This window comes from Haliaeetus leucocephalus, unplaced genomic scaffold (genome assembly GCF_000737465.1).
Source record: "Haliaeetus leucocephalus isolate CR32 unplaced genomic scaffold, Haliaeetus_leucocephalus-4.0 Scaffold656, whole genome shotgun sequence".
Taxonomy (NCBI): domain Eukaryota; kingdom Metazoa; phylum Chordata; class Aves; order Accipitriformes; family Accipitridae; genus Haliaeetus; species Haliaeetus leucocephalus.
This window is the reverse complement of record NW_010973092.1, coordinates 8,814,949-8,830,919: the sequence shown is the minus strand read 5'-3', so window position 1 is coordinate 8,830,919 and position 15,971 is coordinate 8,814,949. Positions and strand designations below refer to the sequence as shown.

General features: G+C 41.3%; 1 protein-coding gene across 1 annotated transcript in view; it reads right to left on the bottom strand.

Moving 5' to 3' along the window:
- Positions 1-15,971, bottom strand: part of SGCD (sarcoglycan, delta (35kDa dystrophin-associated glycoprotein)) — a 210,791-nt gene that overhangs the window by 40,705 nt on the left and 154,115 nt on the right. The window contains exons 4-5 of the mRNA XM_010578986.1: positions 10,525-10,612; positions 8,114-8,233 (exon numbers count right to left, since the gene is read on the bottom strand). Coding sequence (XP_010577288.1) covers positions 8,114-8,233; positions 10,525-10,612 — 208 coding nt within the window. The remainder of the gene's footprint in view (positions 1-8,113; positions 8,234-10,524; positions 10,613-15,971) is intronic.

Genomic DNA, 15,971 nt, shown 5'->3' with positions numbered 1-15,971 from the left:
GAATCTTCTAGATGTTGGTCTTGGCACTGTATGCACATGGGGAGTGAGTAAACCCTTAGGCACTGGGCTGCGGTTGAGTTAGGCGAGACGGGAACTCCTTGTGACTCCAGCACCGCCAGCTTCGCCGCGTGGAGGAGAAGCAGTTGTCTGACTCATAGTCCCAAGAAATCAATGGAGCCCGGTTTTAAGCTAGAAAACTTGCAAACAAGATGAGCCTCAAGCTCTAAGATGAGCACGCGGGTCATTAGTGATGTGTGTGTCTGCAGACACACGTTGATCTTCAGCAGACTAGCTTCTGTGGTTGAATGTCTGAGAAACTTAAAGGGAATAATAGAAAAGAACAGAAGGGCTTGCATCCAAACTGAGAAAAGACATATGAAGAAAGGTTGCTACAACTTATGCTGACCTCTAGATATTTCCTCCTTGACTAGTTTTGGGGTCCTTCAACACTTTTTCTGCAGCTCAACAATAGCAATGTCATCACTGAATTCCTTTGAAGCTCTTCTTGGCACTCTTGTGCAAAGTTGCAAAGAAACTCAGGAGAGCACCTGAAGTAGGAATACACAGTGGAAATTTATCAAGGAGAATATTATGTGAGCTTCAAACAGATCAGGTTGTGAAGGCTAGGGAAAACACTTAGGAAATAAAATATAAATCTGCCACACTTTTAAACTTGATTTCACTGTTGGTAAGTGTACAGTATGTTTCTTTCATAATCCTTGTGACATTTAGTCAATATTAATCTGATGGTGGATGATTCTTCTTTTTCCTTAAACAGGATTAAGGTAACGCAACCTGAACACACATTTCAGCCTGGACTCAAAGCCTATACACTTTACACAAATGCTATCCTTTTTGCCTGGAATGTACGTTGAAGTAAAAGCAAACACAAGTAAAACTTCTTAGTCTATCTCCCCTCTCGACACACATTGCTCTCTCCAACAAAAGACAAGTTTAAATCTGGGTGAGTGGATTTTGAAAGGCAATGTTAGCTGAATTTGCCATTAAAGGAATGGACAACAGTGCCTACACCTATTGCCCCCAAGGCAGCAAAGCAATGAGAAGTATTCATTCAAGAATTGTATGTTTGTTCAAGATCTGGTAATTTTAATTTCTTCCTTTATTCAATGGGAAAAAAACTTTATTTGGAAGAAAGCATCCAGAAATCCCATCCCAGCCTCTCGGGACAAAAACACCCACCCAATTCAACCAAATAATTTTTTTCTATATAGTTTTTAAATTCTGTGTCACTGCTGATTACAGATTAAATAACTTTTTCACACTGACTTTTACATTGATATGGAAATGGTGCAATTCCTAACTGAGAGCAAAAAGGAATTTTCTTGAGGCTTTAATCACTGATAGGAAACATTTCTTTTTTCCCCCACTGCTCCTTAATTTTGTTAAACATATTTTTTTTTCAGCACCACAGCTCTGCAATGAGCCCAAAGAAATTTGATGGAAGTCCATTGCCATGACTGAAGGCTACACACAGTGGAGGCTGTTTCCAGTCTTGCTAGTGCCAGTGCTAAAACCTGGTGTCTACATTTGTCAGCGTATTTCCCTACTTTCCTCATTTTATTCTCTGTCCCTTTTCTGCAGGACCAATGACTACACGACAGCTTGGCAATCGCTCTGGGACTGCGTTAGTATTACTGCTTAATTACCTATAGGGAGCGCATAGTGAATATTCATAGCTGCTTCTAAAGAAGTTCATACATCTTCAGCAAAAGATCAGATGCCTGCCCAAGCCTTATGAGCAGCGCGGTTGTGGCACACTCTTTTCTCTTGCCGAGAGCACAGAAGGGAGCTGTGGAGCAACTGCTACCTCCAGGTGCCTCTGAAGCAGCCTGAGCAAACAGGAGCTCATTTGCAACTGGGTAAACTGGGAAAGGCCTCTGACCCCAGGCTGATGGTACAGAGTTTGCTTCCAGAAGCACAGTGAGGTACCCCAGCAAGGTACCATGGCCACGCTTTGGCAGCACTGAGCCATCTCTGAGTTAGAGGCAACTTCTTCTCTGCTGCCTTTGTAAAGGAAAAGGATCATACTAGGAAAATGTTTCAATTTGCTAGGAAAAGAGTCTTGTAGCACCATTCCTCCTTTGAAAAAGCTTTGAAAAGTAGCACCATTTCTCCTTTGAAAAAGCTTTGAAAAGTAGCACCATTTCTCCTTTGAAAAGTATGTTTCTCAGGAAAATGTACAAAATCCACAATACAAAGATTCAAGCTTGGCATTTGTCCTCAGGCATAAAATTGCAGCAGACTCGGTGGTGAGGCCAGAAAGCTCCATTTCATCTCTGGATCAGGCCTGATTTCAACACTTGGCTACAAAAGTTGTTCCCTGTGCCACAAACAAATCAGCAAAATGCCAGTTTGAAATCATAATGGTGCTGTAAAGGGCAACCGTGCATGTCCTGACCCATAAATAATCGCTTCTGAAGATGGGTGCATGCAGCAAAAATGGGTGGTAATTCCTGGAAGTTGTGAAATTTCTAACTTACACCACCCTCTGAAATGACTGGTACCAGTCAAATAGCTTTGTGGATTGTTTTAATGAAATATAACTACTCTTGCACTCATTAAAGTTACTCTGCTGTAAATATTGCAGCAAACACAAGCTAGAAAGCACGTGCCAAGAAGCTACTAAAATTGTAATATTGAGGAAACGTGAGCAGAGTCCTTTAACCAGGCTGGCATTACAGCCACAGTTCTGCAGGGCTGCTCCCAGATCAAGCTAATACAAAGCTCCCTGAAAATGTTTGTAGATGTGAAGCTTTAGAGACAGCTCGGCCAGCTTACACAGACATACTAGTGCACCGCATTCATATTAAATCCTGTTTTCCTCTTGTCCAAAGGGAAGGACACTGCAAATACTTTTTTAACCCTTCCATGGGTAATAAAAGCCACCACTTTGTGTTCTGCAAATACAGAGAAGGTTACCCTTTCTGCCCCCAAAAACAGAAACCCCCACCCCAAACCCTCCCATTTAAAAGAGCCTTCTACAAGACAATCATGCATTGATCTCGTTGACTACAAATTTGGGCTATGTTGCTTTTATCAGTGGTGTTCCTCCACTAAAACCTCTGAAGTCTGTAATATATAGCTTTCATAAATAAAATGCTGGAAATGTGCCTTGGAATTAATTACTCCAAACTTATTAATAAATTTGCAATAGCATTTCAACAGCTGATTCCTCTTGTCAGGTGCATTCCCAGGCACCTGGAGAGAAATCAGAACAAAAACCACTCCCAAACTAACATTTCTGAAACTCTAACCTGTGGCCAGCATTTGAATGCTCCACACAGTTCATCACCCGGAGGGAATATGCTACAGTGGCAAAAAGCTGCAAGGTAGAAATAGAGCTACTGGCTAATTATTTGAAGGGAGGGCGTGCGAGGGGTTGGCGAGAGTAAAGGTACGTTTTAGCCAGCCGTGGTGCTGGGGAGGACTGCGATGTGTGGCGGGGAGGTCACACATCTCCTGCAGAGAAGCTCCTGCAGTCTTTACACTGGGAGACGAAAGGCATCCTACCCCAAGTTAGTTAGGTTTATTTTAGTTAGGGTTTGCCACAGGGAAAGGCTTTAGCCAAATTTTTATCATTAGGCTATATTAGAAGAAAAGCTCCTGCTATAGTCGTATAAATGTCTAAGAGGCACATTTTCCATGGAACAAGAGTGGGAGCAACTTGGGAGGAATCCCTGTACTCTTCTATTACAGAAAAGGGATCCTGAGGCTTTATTATTAATCCTATCCTTATTGCAAAGCAAAATGGTAATCTTAAGAGTAGTTAAAAAGCGTGGTTGATTTGTAATCCACAGCATCCAGCCCATGCGATCCTACCTCCCACGCAAACTTTCCTCCACCACTCAAAACCAGGCACTGTGGAAGCCTGTAAGCTGCAGGAACACATCTTTTGCGTTTTTATCTCAGCTCACTGCAATGCATGTGGATTCCCATCAATATTTAGTCTTAAAAAATATTGTTTAAAGCCATCATAAATATTAAACACCAGAGTATACTGGCAAGTTTCCCTGAAAACAAACTTCAGAAAATAATCTCCAAAAAAGACATCAAGGCCCTTGGGAGAACTGACACTGGCATGTCATCAGATGTTGTCTTATAAGGCTAAATTAAGTATCTGACCAGAGTTTAATTTCTGTAAAAACTCATGCTAATTTAAATTGCTTTAGATTTAATTAAAAATGCTTTTCTATAGAGATAATAATGTAACTCTGTTAATTAGAATCAAGTGGCATCTAGAGGGCATATTTAAAAACTAATCTGGAGAATAAATAGAGCTAATTAACAGTAAGAATAATGCTTTATGATTGTCTTTTGTTTATAAATGCTATAATGTTCAATATGCTATTAAATGAAATTGGTAATTAATATATATCAAAGTTATTTTTTAATGCTCTTTTAACTAAAGAGTATTTCTTCCGCACCATTTTTCGGACGATCCAAACATGTTTCATTTCTGGAGGGAGGGAGGAGGGAAGAAGGGGAACCGCTGTATGACATACCACATACGAATTCGATCAAGACCAGCTCATTCATCTCCTATAACGCGGACCGTATGTGTTTATGAGCCCACGGGGGCTATCCAGCGAGGCGTTACCGTGCATCTACATGGTGTTTGCCAAAGTGCACCACTGATCGCGGCAAGGGCCAGCGCAGGGAAGGTTTGCATTTCACCCTACGTACGACCCCAGGAGCAGCACCGTGGTGCTGTTTTGCGGGAAGAGAAGTGGCAGATTTTGCTTTCAAAATCTAAGCCTTGCAAAAGCAGAGTCACGGTTCTGAGGAATAAGAACGGCTCTGAGGTTTGCTGTAGTATCTTTTAAAAGACCATGAGGTGCTCAAATACTACAGGAGTGAAGGTGTAAAAGAAAGGGGTGCTAACAGCGAGGATGTGCTGCCATCCGATCCCACCACAAGAGTGGAGGAGATGGCTGGGCAACTGCAGGCACTCACAGATAAGCTTGGAAGAAAAAGCACAGACCAGATTTGACATAAGGCTCAGTTTCTACATGACTTTTTGCAGGCAAACATTAGCGCCTTCTGAGTCATCTGGAGCAATGCAGCTGCTGAGCTCCCAGCTGGCTCTGAGCGAGGCAGAGGGAACTCATGCTTGTGCCTGGAAAAGTTTGTGTAGATGTTATCAGAGTTGACCATGGCCAAAGGGCTCAGAGGGCTACCCTTGTCCTCAAACAGAAGTTCCCGTTATCTTCCAATCTCTCCTATGACGACAGGTTTGACTGGATTCACAAATGAAATTAAATCACTGAAGTACTCTAAATTACATCATGCATGAAAAGCTGAGGGGACCAACATTGTCTTTCTGTGTCCTTTAATGGTTATAAATCAGAATTAACTACCCAAAATACAACTAAAATAAAAAGCACTTTCATTTGGTAATCTGTACTACCCATGCTGTGCAATTTTTTGAAGCACCATCAAACGCAGCACATGTCCTACTTGTATTTGTTTTTTATCCATACTTCTGTGTATTCCTCCCTTTTTTTAATGCCTTGCTAATGTTGAAAAATCCTTTAGCTACCCAGAGCAGAGTCCATTTCAGAAAAGGAAAGCACCTCTTTTCTCATGTCAAGGCTTCAGCATTACTTTGTAGAACAAACTTTCAGAATCAACTTTGAAGAGCATACAAAGAAAAAAAGTCATTATCATTAACAAGATTAAAAGCTAGCCACAAGCCCAGTAACTGCTGCTCTAACCTCTGTGAGTTGACTTTCATGCCAGATTGCAGACATACACTTCCTCCTATAACAAGTACGTGTTCAGCAATAACAAGAACAGGTTGAGATTATTTACATAGCGTAGATAGGTGTCAGCAGACACATACCAACAGCACCTGAGATCCCAAACACCAGAAAAATGATCAAAGGAATTTGTCTGTGTACTACAAGTTGGACTTGCCTCAAGTGCAGACAAAAACACTGGAAGAAATATGAACATATGGTATAACACTTCCCAGCATGGCAAACAGCCATGGCAAACACTTTTGGAGGTAAAATTAGATTGGGGAAGCAAAGCTGGAGAAAAACAAAGCCAAGCATGAACTCTGAAAGCATTTCAGCTCAAGGTCATTGAAAAACTTGCCATTTAACATCACCAGTGGTATCATTCTACCTTTTCTTTTCTGATAGATCTGCATAAGCCGAATAAACCCCGAGAAACACTCAGCTGCAGATAAAAATGAAAGTGCTCTACAGTGGTTAGCAGTATTTTTGATGCTGTTTATTCTGGAGACTAAAACAAGGCAGAAACTCAAAATAACTATAAAAAATAAGTGCTGTTTCTCCAAAGTACAAATGAAATAAAAAGCAATATTTTTGTAAGTATGTAATCTGAAAAGGAGTACTTGCAACTTGCAAGGTAAGTTTCTGTATTTTTTTTTTGAAGAACCAATGATATAAATCTCTCTCTTTTTAAGGTCTCCAAGAAAACACTTAAAAACTGTTGCTTCCTGACTTCATTTACCCTCCACAAAGACTGTACAATTAAATAGCTCTGACGGGTGCAGTGTGAAGAGAGATTTGTGGTAGAACAGGGATTGTGACAAATGTTCCCCAGCTCTCTAACACTGCAAGAGTTTTGAATGGTCCTTTTCAAACTTTTAAGCTAAAAACGATACTGTTAAATTTGTGAAGTTCAACATTTATCTGATAAAACTCACCTAACTTTGAACAGCTGGTGACTGAACTAGTCCAGTATGTAAGAACAGTGACCTGCAAAGAGTTACACCTGGCCCGTCTACAAAGAGCAACCATCTAGACTAGCATGACATCAAGTAACAAAAAATGTTGAGGGTTGGATACAAAGTCCCATTCATGATGGTTAGACTCTGAGGCGCTCATTTTAAGCTCCTTTAGATCATACATAATATACTTATAATATGCTATGTAATCTGTAGAACTGATAATAATTAAAAATATGATATATCATTCTAAGCTCCACTGATCTCTCTGTTCTTAGGACCTTACTAGAGAAGTAAGGAACAATTTGGAGCCAACAGATGCATCCAAATCAAGCCATTAGAAAACAGGTATCAGTGCATCCGCAGAGATCAGTGGCACTGTTATGTGACTAACTGTTAGCAATATTGAGCTACCCAGTCTGGTCCTGCAGGAAAACATTCACGAGCAAATTTTAGACTAACCAAAGAGCACAGATTGAGCTGGAGAGCAAGAGAATTCAAGTTCCTAAGAGGTAATTTCATGTAACTATCAAATACATTTTAAAATTTTACAATTGCCGTAACTGTTTCTTCTCTCTAGTTAAAAAAAAAGATCCAAACAAACAATAAACAACCCCCACTCCCCAAACCCAAAGTGTATCCCCAGTTTGTATTAGGAACTACCGACGTAAAGCCTAGCAGGCAGGTCAGCTGGGGAGGCAGATCCCGCACAGGCAAAAGGAGAGCTCAAGCTGCTCTGTCTGTCTCGAGAGGCAGATGGGAAGCGGTGGCATTGGTAAGGTTGGCCTCTCCTCCCATGCACAGGACACTTCACCCTAGCCACAACATAGCTGAAGATGGCTCAGAGATGCACAACGTGCTCTTGCGTGTGGCTAAGGAAAGATAGCTAATATAAAGGCCACCAAACTCTTCACAGAATTAATGTGGGGTCCTAATTCATGTTGATTTTTTCACTGCAGGTCTCCTCTTCGGTGTTTGCTTTAGAATGAAGGAGGAGCTGGTGAAAGTGATGTGATCGAAATCATGAAGCCTGAGGTTTCCCTACGCACAGCGACAGCAGCCACGGAAGCATCCTTAGAGTGATCCCTCACTGTCCTTCATCCCAGACCCAAGCTGTTCAGTTTCCAAAGCTGGTTTTAAAGCTACTTCACTGAGCCAGACAAACCACTTCCAGGAGAGTCTTTTCTGAAGGGGAAATAATATATTGTGCAAATTAAGAAAGCCCTCTGATAGAAACTCCTAGACATTATCTGCTTGGGGAAGATTCAAAGCAATAAAGACAGCAAAAGGCTTTATCTCCAAAAGAAGCTTTCCGCAAGCATGAAGTCAGGCAAAACTGTACTAAAATTTGAAGAGGCGCATATTAAAACAGTGATTTAGTGAATAATCTTTTACCTAAAACTCTCAATCTCTCTGCTCCAACCACCACTTCGTTGTCATCTGCAGAAAACAGCAATTTTCCAGAGAGGGTTTTCACCTCAAATTTTTGGCTATGTGCTTCCACTGCTTGGGGACCTAGAGGGAAGAAGAGATTTAGCACAACTTTTTAGTGAAAAACATAAGAAAATCACATAGTAGCTTCATACATCTAATAAGCCCATCTGCTAAGAGCTCTGCAGATACAACCTGCATCTGACACATCAAACAGGGAGGTGTGTGCTTTTCAGTGGGTGAAGTCTCGTTAGAAAAGGGCACTGTTTTGTACCCAAATAACCCCTCAACTACTTCTACTTACGTTTTTGTTAATGCTTATGTATGTCATAAAATCACCATTAAGCTTGGCATAGCTAGGAAACTTTTACAAAAAGACAGATGCACATGTGAAATAGCAATGAATATACCCAGCCACGCTTTGAGAGTGTTGGTGCAGCTGTAAGAGGCATCAAGGGTTCCCAAGTCCATTTTGCTTAGACTAATGCTGTGGCGTAAAAGATTCTTGGTTTTCTGCCTGTTAAATATACCTGGATTAAAATGATACCAGTGTCATGCACAGTCCAATTAATTAAAAAAAAAAAAAAAAAAAAAAAAAAACACCACCACAGGAGCAAATGTTTTCTTTTAGGCCATTTCAACTATGTGCAGGCCAAGACAATGGCAGGCTCTCCCACATTTCAGGAAGTTTTTAGATGAGTAAAACTTTCCTTCACAGCTCTTATTTCAATTCTGCTGCTTCCCTGCAGGCTGCTGAGCAAGGCAGTGCTGGAAAGCCTCTGGCAATGTGTTTTGTTGTGGAGCCTGATAAACATCAGCTGCCTGAATAGCAATTCTGTGCAGGTCTGTGGCTCAATGGCTACAAAGAGCAGGCTCCTCAGTTACCCCACCTAGGCTAAACTTCGGACAAACCACCATCTAACAGCCCTGCACAATTCAGTCCAAGCCACAGCCTCCCTGGAATATGCTACTGCACAAGGCAGGTGATCAGACTTTGCATTAGTTCTGGCCATCTTCATGACCAGTCTCATTTCTCAAAAGACAAGAGAAGTAAGACCTGAAAGGCAGTATTTTCTTATAGGCAGTTTCTAACTCCATCTGTACCCATGTTTGCCTGCACGGGTCATCTGTATTGGCATCAGGGCACACAAAGAATTGCGTGCATGGTTCGCACTACAGAAAAGTGAGGCTATGCCAAGATCCCTGGAAACACTTAAAAATCTCGCAGCCATTCTGAGAAAATCCAGTACTTTCGAGCTTTAAGTTCAGTTTGTATCTTGCTAATTAACTGGCTCCCTCCTCATCGCTGTAGCTTGCACTATGTGGGACCACATCTTCACTCCACTTTGAAACCAAAGGTGCTGCTGAATGCAGAAATGAGCTCAATAACCTGAACATCATGCTGGGAGACATCACTGACTGCGTCCTCCCAAGCTCTCGTGAAATGGAGGTACTTAAGTGAACCAAATACCCTCTTGAAAATATATGGAGAACCAACAAACTAAACATGTTCATTCTGAATGTGAGAATCAGGGAGCCTGGGGTTGAATTTATTTCCTTCCTCCAGGCAATTTTCACATGTGCTGCTTAAATCATTGTGTACTGAAGCTGCATATTTAATTATTTAATACTGTGACTAGAGGCCAAGATGTTATATAAGCAAACCAAACAACCCAGTCTCAAGTAGAAACAACATGTTTATGGATTACTGGCTCTGCCACACAGCAATACATCTCCCAGTCCCTAGATAAATCTCAATAAATAAGTATCTGTCCTATAGCGCATATATATATATATAATATTAGAATATATAATGCATCAGGCTCTTTCAACCCAAATTACACATGCATTCATTCAAAGGCTGCTGTGCACTGGGGATTTACGAAACACCCATTTCGCCATGAAACACACTCATGCTTGGGAGCACGAGAGCGTTCTTCATCGGCAGACAGGCACAGAGAGCTCTAAATTGCAAACTGTCCCAACCCAGCCACAGTTAAACTGCGGACTTCCCAAGATCTCAGGCAAGTTAAAAGTGTCTCAGGAAAAGCCTGTGCCTGTTACAACAGAAATGTCAGCCTGCATATGTTCTTCTTGACCCTGAAGTTGTACAACTAACCTTTCTGTCTCTGGATTGGCTTTCAAACGAAAACGATGGTCTGCTTCGTTATCAGAAAGCACCAGCCAGCTGCCTCTCCAGCATGGCTTTCATGTCTCTAGCTTTGTTTCTACAAAGTGGAGCGAAATTTTCATTTGTACTTCACAAGACACCTGGGCTCCCCTCCTGTGTGCTGTCTAAATCCAACGCAGCATCCCACAACACACCCGCTTTCATCCCTCCTTAATTCTTCCATGCAGCCTTTCCCCCTCCTTACCTGTTACAAGGCGAGTAAGGACTTTAGTCTTCTCGTTGAGGATGTTCACTGTCACATTTCTGGCAGACTGGAAGTACAGCGGGTTGCCCTGGAACGAGACCACGAAAGCAAGCAAGTGAGATGGGGACGGCTGCCTGAGACCAGCCTGCTTGAGACACCCAGAGCTTTGCCTAATGCCTGCTGCTAATGGCCCCAAGGTTGGGCGTGCGGTTGAGGTGCATTAATTTTTATTGACCAGGATAAAACCATAGTCCACACCTCTGTTTGGCCCAGATAATGTCCCAGAGACTAGCCTTGTTTTAGGGATGCTTAGCTTTATTGCCAGTATAAGCCAACCAACCTGTTATTTTAAAATGTGCAGGTGATACGGGACCTGACCTAAGCTTCTTGAAGGTCATGCTGTTTTGGGAGGGTGGCTGACTGCAGCAGTGCATTTCAGCCTCAAGTCTGCAACATTACAGCCAGCTTCAGCTGACTCCAATGGGTGACTGTATCTGCCCACCACACAGCCACGTGAGTGAGCCGTGCCCATGGGCTGTGAACCAGAAAACCTTATTAACATGTAGAAAGTGCCTTTGATCTCAAAGCACTTATGAACCATCCCGCCCGTACCACTATCACATTCCAGACTGGAATGCCAGCTTGGGACCAGACCCATCCCATCGGCTCCGGAGATACCCAGGATATGAAGTCTTTCCCACTTCCCACTTGACCAGAGAGATTTCTATCCATTTTTCGCTTTTATGCTTTAAATATACCTCTGAGAGAAGAGCTAGAGCAGCTGTTAACACACAGGAGCCACACAGCTACCTGGCAACATCCATCTCAGGTATTTCTCCCGCAGAGCGAAGCCAAAGAAAACCCACAGAGAAAACCATCTGGCTCCTTCTGTGTGCAAACACATCCAAGACACCCGGGAACTCGTGTTTTCTACAGGCAGCCCCAGTCCACGCGGCTGGTTTCTCAGGGACTATTAGCCACCTACGGCACTAGCACAGGGTGACCCCAACTTAAATAATCCAAAAATCTGATGTGCGAGGTGGAAATTCACTGCCAGTGAATCTCTTCATAATGTCTAAAGCAGGCAGCTGATTAAATTCATCAACTGACTAAGCCATAGGATCGGTAGAGGGGATAAAATAGCAAGAAAATCACCAAGGTGTTGAAAATTTTATGTCCGTGTGCTTCCTCCACCATAGTCTTTTTCCAGTGTTTCAAAATCTTTCCATTAGGAATGAATAATCAGGATGGGGATAGAGGATCGTGTAGGTCAGGTATGTTTTCCTTGCCTCCTGAATTTATAAGGAACATAACTAGTATTTGCATAAATGCCATTTTTCTGGATTATGGCAGCAGGACTAGGTTGTCTGCATATAAAATATAACAGGAGCACAAGAATGCACTCATGGGAGTCCTGTGATGGACTGGAGCTTCAAGGAACACTTCTAGTGATGGGTAAGCAATTCCCAGCAGTGTTTGCAGAAAACAAACCTCAGAAAACTAAAACAAAACCAGCCCCACACCTGACCAAACATTCACAATAGTTAAATTTGTTGCCTTAAATATTCGTGCTGCATGCACCCATGGGATCAGCCCTTCAGCAAAAAAGGGGAAAATAGGATTTATTTGATCACTTATAACTAGACCATTATGGCTACATTCAGACTATTTACAACTAAATAAAAATAATAAAAAGAAAGAATTCTACTTAATAATTTCCAGACCTTGGACAAGTTGCAGAAGCTCTTGGGGTCTGTCTCCCCACACACTAAATGAGGACAAATCATCCTTATACACCTCTGTGATGTGTTTGACAGCTTAAGTAATATAGTATATGAAACTGAAATATGATTAATAAGTTAGAAGGAAGGAGCAGTGGTAATGACTGGTAATGATTTTGCTCTTTTTTATTAATTTTTATTTGTGATCTTCTAGAACCTAGAAATTTATTTTGATTACTATTTTATGGTTAATAGCACAGAAAAAAAGATGGCTTCACTTGAATACCCACTTGCTCTGGTATTAATTCTCCACAGCCCTGATCAGGGACCTAATTTGAACACCCCCAGCAACAGCAGTTTACTGCAACATTTTCATCTCACACTTACAGATGAAGGGTATTTTTAAAGGCAGATAGCTACAATCTGCATAACCTATAGTCAAAGGTGAGACAATAACCACTATAAACATGCCATATAATGGACAGAAAGGTCACATTTTTGACTTGCACTATTTGACTTTTGTTTATGGAATTATGCAAGTAGCTATAGTGTTTTGAAAAGGCCAGGAAACCTTCTAGTTCAAATTCAGGTAGGAAAAATAATTCAATCCCCACAGCTTTGAAACTCTGTTACTGATCTGCATAACAGGAGATTGCACTACAGAAGTATTACAAGATAAGCCAAGTGGTTAATATAAAAGAGTCACAGAAAAAGTTCCTCTGAAGAAGTCTTACAAGACAAGCTAAGAGCTGGTATCCACCTACGAAAGACTTAAAATACATAATCAGACCTTGAAACGCTTACCGCAGCATAGTCATCTCATTCACTGATTCAGAGCTCAGATTCATGCAGCCTTCAAAAAACTAAATTTCCCTAATGGAAGACTTATGTTTTTATTGGTCTGCAGGGAAGGAACATTTCAAGCGCTTAATGCAATGCCTGCTCTCATTTTCATAATTCTTATTCCATTAAGAAATGAAAAAGAGCTGAAAAAATTACTCCTTTTTGCTGAAAAGTCTGCAGATTTCTGTCCATCATCTTCTGTTTACAAAGGTAACAACACTGACATCTTTTACACACTGAACATTTAAAAAATTCCTCTGTTGCAAGCTTGGTGATGATGTCAGCTTCCTTCAATCACACAGAAAAAAAAAATTAAAGCATTAAAATTTCTTAAAACAGTTAGAAATTATAACTGAAAAGACAAAACCTTTCACTTGTCTTACACTTCCATGTTATCATGACACAAAATTAAGTATTCTGATGCACATGAGCAAGTGGAAATCTAGATCAATATGGCATCATCACCACAATAAAAATAATTATGTAGTGAAGTCCTATTCTCATAAACTGCCATAAACACTTGATAGACCTAGAGTCAGATTATCAACATGCAACAAATAAGCACATCTGACTAATTATAACACTGTATGTATGAGACACGCCACATTTCTGAAGTATAATATGCAATAATCCAGTTCTGAATCTTTCCAGATATATAATATTAAAGAAATAAATATATTTTACTCTTAGGATTGATGCAAAGAAAATGGAATTGAATGGAAAACTGGGTTAAGTATTCTTTTGGGTTCACAAAAGTAGGGAAAATAATATTTTTGTCTACCTGTTTCTTTTCAAAGTGTTCAACCCAATTCTTCAGAAAAGTACATTTGAGATAAAATACATCTGATATCTCCAGTCACATAATAACCCAACATATTTCACTGCCTGCTATCGGATGTACTGAGAAATCTCTTTCTCTGTCATTTGTTCTTCTTCCTCTCATCACAAACAAGACAACAAGGTTTCCCCGCACCTCTCTTCACAAAAGCAGATGCTGCTCCCAGCCCACATGCTGCCACTGACTTGCTCTGTATGCTCAGACTCGGCTGTTATGACTTTAACCTCTTTACAACAACCCTCTGTTAACTGTGCTGTGTTAGCAGAGTCCTAGTGTACGTCCATCTTAGCCATCCCATTGCCCTGCACTGAACTACAGCCTTTGATTTAACTTCCTATGCAACTTTGCAAATTAAATCAGTGGTCACCTCTTTCCTGACACTATTTTACATTATTGCTTCTTTCCAGTGGTTCCTTTGATCATTCGGCTGAAGAGACTGATGTAGAGACATCGATGGGAGTAGGATGCATTTTTTTCCCCTTCTGCATTTTTCCTGTTTGCTTCTGATTTATTTCAAGCTTTCTCCTTGCAGGATACTGATGGAGGATCCCACCCTGCTCTGGGCTGCAGCTCCATCTCTGGGGGCAGGTGAGGCTGGGATCTTTTAAGGACTCTTTGGGCTGGTTATCTACTTCCAGCCCACCATGAATCTACTATTAATCTGCAGGAAATTCTACACAGTAAATACATCATTCTGCCTCTTACTCCAGCCCCTCATTAGCAGACCCAATGGACTAACAATAATGCAAATGTTTGTAGACACACAAAAGAAGTTGCCACAGCTATTCAATATATTAAAATGTTGGACACATGCTGCAGAATAATGAACGTGAAAAGTGCAAAAATACGTCAAAACAGTACAGCTTGTTTCCTCACTAAGCAGTGAGATATCCAGTAAAACGCAGAAGACTTTGCAAAAGGTTTTGACTGATTGCTAGGTTAAACACATGGCAAAACAAGCCCTAACAGCTCACTAACTGGCTGTCTTTGGCTTACTTTGGAAGAGATGCTAAAAACTCCTAGATCAGAAACTAAAACAGAAAAAGCACTTTGACTGACAACCTTAATTTGCAGCTGAAGTAATCCCAACCAGTGCTGTCTTTAAGGAAATTTAATACTTTAACAGATGTCCTTAGACTGTTTTAGGAAGTTATTAAAAATCTTTGGAAATCCTTTTAAATTTTAACAGGCAATTTTAAAATAATGCATCACAGTCGGTGTGTTTGTAATTTGGATGGTCAAAAGGAGTAGCTTTGATTTGATCCTGTGGATTCAAAGACTTCACACAGTAAGTGCATGTGAAGCTTGTGGAAATAATGGAAACGGTGAATTTCCTGCAGGCTTGACAAAGTAATGGGAAAAATTAAAATATTTAAGCATAATCCAGGTTGGCAAGGAGCACTCTACGGAGAAGCCACTCAGAGCACTATTCTCCTGCTCAACTGTACCTCTCACTGACATTACAGAAAGAGAACACTGCTCCACACGCAGCTGGACTGTCGGAGAGCAAAAGCTCATTTTCCGTAAAGCAAGCAGCCAGCCCACTATGAGAGCAAAAGCTCTCCTTCACCTGGCCTACAGCCACAAGCAGCACATTCACTTGCCTGCACCCTTGAGAGCTGTTTTAAGGTGCTGCTGATAGAGGGGAAGTATTCATGCGGGTTATAACAAATACACGGCTCTCTTGAAGTCCAATCAGTCCTACTATACTAGCAGCTAAATGTGACAGTAGTAGTAAGAGCAATGATACTTACTGCCCTGCATTTTCCGTTGGTAGGGACAACTCATAGCTGCACGAGGTAACGCTTCCAAGTTTTGTCTGGAGTGGCAAGTATTCATTGCCCCTTAACTGAGACACGAAGCAGTAATTTCAGGGCACCTGAAATGTCCTTCACCAAGAATGGTAAACTGCTAATGAAAACCCATAAAAACATCACCTTGGCAGTACTTCCTCACGTCACCGGACCCAGCAGCATGCACTGCCTGGGACACAGCAGGGCATGCAAGCTCATTTTTGCAGTTGTCAGGCATGTTCACAGACCTAC